The sequence below is a fragment of the Taurulus bubalis genome (assembly GCF_910589615.1).
Source record: "Taurulus bubalis genome assembly, chromosome: 19".
NCBI classification, from domain to species: domain Eukaryota; kingdom Metazoa; phylum Chordata; class Actinopteri; order Perciformes; family Cottidae; genus Taurulus; species Taurulus bubalis.
The window spans coordinates 881,871-890,000 of record NC_136607.1 but is presented as its reverse complement, the minus strand read 5'-3'; the positions used below and the strand labels follow the sequence as shown (position 1 = coordinate 890,000).

Genomic DNA, 8,130 nt, shown 5'->3' with positions numbered 1-8,130 from the left:
GAATGGCTGAGCTGCCACTCAGCCATTCATCACACAGCAATGTGAATGAATGAGATGGTGCGAGATCTAGCTAGGGTGCTAGGCTATCAAACATGATTTTCCCAATGCTGTTTGTATGTTGCATAGCAACAGCCACAAGTACGGGACTATTTTCTCTATCACTGAAATGCGATACACAGCACTATTTAGTACTGAAGGGCAGCTTACTACTTACTTACTTTTTATAATGGTAACCGTATTATACAAGCAATAAGGTACGCGAGGCAGTACTATATCGTCAATAATGGACAGTTCAATGGTGTTAAACCCTTGAACTGTCCATTATTGACGATACGACGCCCCCTGGTGGGCCGGGCCAGAGCTCGCATTCAGCGGCGGGGCCGGAAGTTCACGGGTGTTAAACCCTTGAACTGTCCATTATTGACGATACAGTACTGCCTCTCGTACCTTATTGCTTAAATATTTGTGCCAGTTTGAGTAACGTTTGTAGAAAGAAAAGAAACTACAGTGAGTTATCTGATCAAAGACTAATAAACAACCCGAAAAAAGGAAAAGCTTGAAGGCAAATCACAGTGGAGAGCAGAAAACAGACATCATCATAATAAAGCTGCGGTTTGTCTCTCTACCTGTCAACAGGTGTGACTGGGGGCGGGTCTCAAATCCAGGACGCCATCCAGCGCGCCCAGAGGAAGAAGCCAGAGTTGGTAGCGCAACATGCCGACGCTAACCGGTCCACAGGCCGTCTCCATGGTGACCAGGAGGCCACCGCTCGTTGGCCACCGTTCCATCACTCTTCGGACCGTCTCCACGACGACCGGTACTCCACAGCGGGCGAGACGCCGTGGCACCTGTCCACAGGTGAGACCTCTGTTCTATAGGACCAGGAGGGTTTAACCCGAGAACACACCATCACTAACGTCGGGTATATTTCACCTGATATAATGTACCTGAAGTTTAAGTACTCTTCTTATATTTTACCGTATAGAACTTCTCATAAAACGATAAACGGGTATCATGGGGAAACCCTGAAAAAAGATTCAAAATCCGGTGAAAAATTAGGGAATCGTCCATAAAATATGACAAAAAATATAAATAATGGAGCTGTGGACTTGTTCTTTGGTCCAAATGTTCCTGGGACATGTGACCTTCAATTAGACACACCCGAAACGTGAAACGTCTACCTTCCATAAGACACGCCCACCTTCAATAAGACACACCCACCTTCAATAAGACACACCCACCTTCAATAATAATAACACGCCTACCTTCAATAAGACACGCCTACCTTCAATAAGACACGCCTACCTTCAATAAGACACCCGTATCTTCAATAAGACACATCTACCTTCAATAAGACACTACTACACAAAGTACAAAGACCCACGCAACTCAGACAAAAGCAACACAATGAAAATAACAAACCACAACCGCTCAACGTTAGTGTTCTAGGGTTAAAGACGTAAGTGTTCTAGGGTTGAAGACGTTAGTGTTCTAGGGTTGAAGACGTAAGTGTTCTAGGGTTGAAGACGTAAATGTTCTAGGGTTAAATATGTTAGTGTTCTAGGGTTAAATATGTTAGTGTTCTAGGGTTAAAGAGGTTAGTGTTCTAGGGTTAAAGAGGTTAGTGTTCTAGGGTTAAAGACATTAGTGTTCTAGGGTTAAAGATGTTAGTGTTCTAGGGTTAAATATGTTAGTGTTCTAGGGTTAAAGACATTAGTGTTCTAGGGTTAAATATGTTAGTGTTCTAGGGTTAAATATGTTAGTGTTCTAGTGTTAAAGACGTTAGTGTTCTAGGGTTAAAGACATTAGTGTTCTAGGGTTAAAGACGTTAGTGTTCTAGGGTTAAAGACGTTAGTGTTCTAGGGTTAAAGATGTTAGTGTTCTAGGGTTAAAGACATTAGTGTTCTAGGGTTAAAGATGTTAGTGTTCTAGGGTTAAAGATGTTAGTGTTCTAGGGTTAAAGATGTTAGTGTTCTAGGGTTAAAGATGTTAGTGTTCTAGGGTTAAAGATGTTAGTGTTCTAGGGTTAAAGACATTAGTGTTCTAGGGTTAAAGATGTTTGTGTTCTAGGGTTAAAGACGTTAGTGTTCTAGGGTTAAATATCTTAGTGTTCTAGGGTTAAAGAGGTTAGTATTCTAGGGTTAAAGACGTTAGTGTTCTAGGGTTAAAGATGTTTGTGTTCTAGGGTTAAAGACGTTAGTGTTCTAGGGTTAAATATCTTAGTGTTCTAGGGTTAAAGAGGTTAGTGTTCTAGGGTTAAAGACATTAGTGTTCTAGTGTTAAAGACATTAGTGTTCTAGTGTTAAAGACATTAGTGTTCTAGGGTTAAAGACGTTAGTGTTCTAGGGTTAAAGACGTTAGTGTTCTAGGGTTAAAGACATTAGTGTTCTAGGGTTAAAGACGTTAGTGTTCTAGGGTTAAAGATGTTAGAAGATCCTTTTCTGGTTAACTTGACGCCAAACCTTGGCAGGCGACCTCCACTATGACCGGGAGGAGGAGGCGGGGTCGAGCGATGGCTCCACCTCTTCGCCGAAGCTGCCGCTGCCGCGTCCGGCAGCGGCCCGGCGTCTCAGCAGCCAGCTGAGGAGCCGGATGTGCCGCAGCCTGGGGGCCGATCTGGACCAGCTGCTCCAGGAGGACGCGCGGGCCGGCGGCGGCAGCGAGGCGGCGCGGCTGAACCGCCTCCACCTCATCTCCTCGTCGCTCAGCCTGCGCTACGACCTGTCGTCCTCCTCGCTGTCGTCCTGCTCCACGCCGCCGCGCTGCCACAGCCTGGCCGACCTGGAGGAGGGGGCGGAGGGCGGGCCAGGGAGGCGGAGCTCTGCCGCCGGCGCCGGCTCCTCCCCCACCTCGCCCGCTGCTCACCACGAAGCCTCCAGTCGACAGGTGAGTCATTGAACCAACTGAGAGACGCTTTAAAGCTCTAAAGACGTTTCTTTTTTCATCAAATATTTTCAGAAACAGATTTTCATTAGTGTGTGGTTTATTTAGATTATAGTTATAAAGTTATAAAAAAAAAAGGAAATCCAGACTTGCTGCAGAAGTTGACGACTAGCAAAGACCAGTCATCTCTGATTTCTTGCTTAAAATAAATCGGACACTTTTTTGATGTAAATATATAAGTCGCTACTTTTTTTGACCCATGCGGCTTAAATATCGGTGCGGCTAATTTGTGGATTTTTCCGATTCTAAATTTAGCAGCAGTTGCAGAGACATACGGTACAAAATTCATGTGAAATATTTCCCAATTCCCACCGACTATGCCACCACGCTCACCCGAGGAGGCGCGATGAAAAACAGGTCTGACGGCAGGGGTCCTAACCCAGCGAGCTAGCGAACGGGGAACTAGCAAGCGCAAGCGAGTGGGGAGCTAGCGCTGACAACACTGTAATTACTTGAGTTCAAACAGTGCGCCTTATAACCCGCATTTTACAGTGGTACTCTTTAAATTCATGGAGCCATGCTGTATGAATCCCCATAATGCAGTCCGAAGCGGCTTGGAGAGCAGAAGTTTACTTCAGCAAGTCCAGCGCCGTGGATCCTCGGCACGTGTCTGGTGGGCCCACAAGCAGCGCCGGTAACAGGGTTTTGGAAAATTAGCGAGGACCAGAATGTATTTTTCTTGTAATGGATAATGTTCAGTAGGAGGTCTGGGGCTCCTCGGGGTTTGAGTGTTTATAAAACTTAATTTCCTGCATTCTAGGGAATTTTTCTGCACTAGTTTATGATGCAATTTTATGTCACCATAGCTGAAAAAAAAGATATATAATGTCGATATACTGCCTCTCCTCCCACCCCCCCCTTGTCTTCAGTCCCTGGTTCCTCTGGAGCCCAGGGAACACGCCTGGCTGGTGAAGGGTGCGTCGGCGGCGTGGCCCGACATCTACACGCTGTTCAGAGAGGACGCGTCTCTGCTCAACAGGAAGGACTTCATGTCCGGCTTCACCGTGCTGCACTGGATCGCCAAGCACGGCGACCACCGAGTCCTCAACACCTTGTGGTACGAGAGCGTCTGGGTCACTAGCACTGAGCGCTCAGGGCGGCTGTTATGTGACCTGGATCAGGTCAATGGGGCTCAGCTGTGAGCGCGGCCAGGTGTCTGGCAAGAAATATAATAAAGTACAAATGTATTCAGGGATTGCATTTGTTGGTTTGGTGCAGTTTCAGTAAGTTATTATTTTCTTAAATCAAATATGTTTGCACTATTATAAGCTAATATAAAAATTTAGAGAAACTGCTGGTTGCCTTTTTTTGTTAAGTATGATGAAGACATGTTATTAATGTGAAAGTAAATAAATAAGTAAACTTTCTGTGTGGCCCTCTTAGCGGTGGCTCAGCTCCACTGGCGGCTCTCTGACGCTGAAATGCACCTGTAGAACATCTCTTAAGCTGCCAGTGTCGTAGGTGAATGTCCCGCTCAGTCTTCTCTCCTGGCTTCAGGTACGGCGTTCAGAAGGCCGGGTTGATGTTCCACATGAACGCCAGGTCGACGTGTGGCCACACCCCTCTCCACATCGCCGCCATCCACTCCAACGCTAACATCGTGCGGCTGCTGGTGACCAAGTTCAACGCGGACGTGAAGCTGCGGGACACGGCGGGGAAGAAGCCCTGGCAGTACCTGAGCCGCGCCGCGCCGCCGGACGTCTTCCAGCTGCTGGGCGCGCCGTCGCATCCCGCCGGCGGCGCTCAGGGAGGAGGCGGGGCGGCGGCCCTCTCCGGCCCGGGGCAGTCGCCCCGCCAGCCGCCGCCGCGCCGCCGCCGCCGGCACCACCTCTCCTTCGCCTCCTCGGCGGAGAGGCCGCTGACCACGACGGGCACCACGAGGGTCAAGAGGTCGACGTCCATCGCGGCGTTCCTCAAACACAAATCTCTGCAGCGGTTCCAGGGACACCAGTCTGACTCCTCCCTCTAGAACACAAACCGGTGGGTTGAGCCGCATTTCCCTTCTGAAACCTGATTGGTCGACTGGACAACAGATCGCTGCCCGCTGGCCACAAAGGTCAGCCAGAGTCGTTCCAACGCGTCCTGTTCCTCTGAGAGACTTGATGAGGGTCCAGGTGCACCTGTAGTCTGGCTCTTTGGTCCGGGTCCAAGGGGAATATAAAGTACACGGGATGCAATGGAAACAACCTTTCTACCAAGTTTGATTGACGGGTTTCACGCTCTGGTTGAGCCAAACTAAAGCCAGCTGCAGTCAGCGGTACTGGATGGAAACAAGCATTCATTAACATTTATTTTTTCCAGATTTTCTCAAAATTGTGTGAGAATGCAAATCTTTTAGATTAAACCTGGCTGCAGAGTACAGGAGTGTTGCAGGTCCACAGGCATGCTACTTGCATGGTTCATAGTACAGTAGACATAACCTTCACTGCTCGGTATTTGTGAAAGTAAACACCTGGAACCGGATCGGCAGGATCTCCTGATCCCAGCTGGGGATGGTTCAAGTTTGAGCTTGTTTCCTGATCTGTGATGAAACTTAAACCCTCAAATGAGTTCAACAGCGAGTTCTGCTGAACATTCTGGCACCTTCGTCATGTTCCGGTACTTCGTCATCCTCAGTCTGGGTCTGTGCTTCGTTCCCTCGGTGGATCAGACCTACAATGGTCCTCAGCCAAACACTGGATCCAGCCCAAAAGTCTAGATCTCAGTCCAAGTAACCTCAGCAGGGAGACATGTTCCTGCAGCTGAGCGTTCGCTTCCCCGGATACCAACGCCAAGGAAAGGTTGTTTGAGGGTTTTCAAGGGATTCTTTTTGAATTATTTAGTTTTTTAAAGGTAATTCTGGTTTTCTTCAACGAGGGTCTTGTTGTTGTTGCATAGATGGTGTTCATGGTCTGTGGTTCCATGTTTGTCTCAGAGTCGTGTCGATCTCCTCACATGTGTCCAACATGCCCCAAAAAGTTCCCCAAGAAACGGTTCTTCTAACTGAGTGATCCTCTGAGTCGTGATCCTCTCTCTGAGTCGTGATCCTCTCTCTGAGTCGTGATCCTCTCTCTCTCTGAGCCGTGATCCTCTCTCTCTCTGAGCCGTGATCCTCTCTCTCTCTGAGCCGTGATCCTCTCTCTCTCTGAGCCGTGATCCTCTCTCTCTCTGAGCCGTGATCCTCTCTCTCTCTGAGCCGTGATCCTCTCTCTCTCTGAGCCGTGATCCTCTCTCTGAGTCGTGATCCTCTCTCTCTCTGAGTCGTGATCCTCTCTCTCTCTGAGTCGTGATCCTCTCTCTCTCTGAGCCATGATCCTCTCTCTCTCTGAGCCGTGATCCTCTCTCTCTGAGCCGTGATCCTCTCTCTCTCTGAGCCGTGATCCTCTCTCTCTCTGAGCCGTGATCCTCTCTCTCTCTGAGTCGTGATCCTCTCTCTGAGTCGTGATCCTCTCTCTCTCTGAGCCGTGATCCTCTCTCTCTCTGAGCCGTGATCCTCTCTCTCTCTGAGCCGTGATCCTCTCTCTCTCTGAGCCGTGATCCTCTCTCTCTCTGAGCCGTGATCCTCTCTCTCTCTGAGCCGTGATCCTCTCTCTCTCTGAGTCGTGATCCTCTCTCTGAGTCGTGATCCTCTCTCTCTCTGAGCCGTGATCCTCTCTCTCTCTGAGTCGTGATCCTCTCTCTCTCTGAGCCATGATCCTCTCTCTCTCTGAGCCGTGATCCTCTCTCTCTGAGCCGTGATCCTCTCTCTCTCTGAGCCGTGATCCTCTCTCTCTCTGAGCCGTGATCCTCTCTCTCTCTGAGTCGTGATCCTCTCTCTGAGTCGTGATCCTCTCTCTCTCTGAGCCGTGATCCTCTCTCTCTCTGAGTCGTGATCCTCTCTCTCTCTGAGCCGTGATCCTCTCTCTCTCTGAGCCGTGATCCTCTCTCTCTGAGCCGTGATGGAGTTGTATTCCAACAGGAGTCGTGGTTTTCGACCTGTATGAACTCTGTTCTCTGCTCTGTAGCGTGAAGCTGCTCTGTAATGACCGTGTCTGATGCTCACTGTGTTTCGTGTTCTTCATGCTGTATTTTACACCACTGGTTGTGCACCGAGTATTAAATGTGTTCACAGTTGGGAGGTGTTGTCGTCTTTACATGCAGTGGTTGGGTTTATGGATATGAATCTGATCCATTCTCGTCACCGTTCCAGTTTATTTCTGTGGACCCCCAAAAAGGAAAACATTTAAATTAAAGTGTAGGTCCATTTGTATTGTTGTTTTTTAGGTTTTCACATCATGCTGGAGCTTGCCCTAATTGTTCATCTTTTCTATGAACAAATTGGAGATTACAGAGAAAGTATAATATTATGTTATTATTTAATATTTATATTCAAATCTGGTACCTCAATGGATAAAAAAGAAGCTAAAAAGGTCAGACAATGCTCAGACTCATCAGCGCTGATATCATTGCAACCATATCCTGCAGAACAGATACACTCTTTTAAATATATGAATCTATTCATCCTGTAATGATAATATAATAATAATAATAATAATAATGTAGACAGGCTCAGTCTCTAGCTGATCCAGCTCTGAGGCTGGATGACATGCAGTCAGCTCTGTGAAGCTGAAGCACGTTATGGAGTCACATGACTGTCTGCTGAAGCTTTGGGATGGAGAACATAAAGGTGCAATCATACTTTTATGATAAAAAGTGTGGAATGAAAACCATAGGAACAAAGTCCAGAGAGCAGAGCATCACATGCAGACTGAGGTCAAGGCCACAGGGTTCAGTGAAACAGCAATGTGTGAACGTTGCGCAGAAGAAGAGTTATCTCTCATATGAAACACTAGAGCTTGAAACACTTCAGACAGTAAGGTAGGAATAGCAGTTATAGTGCCATAGTATAGTTAACATCAAAATAGGTAACATGATTACAGAGGGAGTATCGGTGTACACAGGGGAAATGATGTTTGCACTGCAGTGGATAGAGGACACAAGACCACTGAGGTCAATCATTTGTTCAGACTCCAGTTCATCACTAGACAGCTTGCAGTCATTCAGACAGTAGACGGACGTCCTCCTTGAAATGCAGCAAACACTCTACAGGATTCAAATGATGTATGACAGTGGTGTTCTTATGGGTTCTGCACATGGGGGTTAAGGGAAATGAAATGGAGGATAGAGCGGCAAAAGAAGCCGCAAAGAGTGGCTCAAAAGTTGACGTCA

The 8,130-nt window shown here is 47.6% G+C and overlaps 1 protein-coding gene across 1 annotated transcript in view; it reads left to right on the top strand.

The window, feature by feature from the left end:
* The window catches only part of sowahb (sosondowah ankyrin repeat domain family member B), a gene marked incomplete at both ends in the record, with an annotated part of 6,774 nt that extends 1,862 nt beyond the window's left edge, over positions 1 to 4,912 (top strand). Inside the window, 4 exons of the mRNA XM_079234860.1 lie at positions 637 to 858; positions 2,471 to 2,886; positions 3,813 to 4,000; positions 4,441 to 4,912. Coding sequence (XP_079090986.1) covers positions 637 to 858; positions 2,471 to 2,886; positions 3,813 to 4,000; positions 4,441 to 4,912 — 1,298 coding nt within the window. The remainder of the gene's footprint in view (positions 1 to 636; positions 859 to 2,470; positions 2,887 to 3,812; positions 4,001 to 4,440) is intronic.
* Positions 4,913 to 8,130: the final 3,218 nt, after the last annotated feature.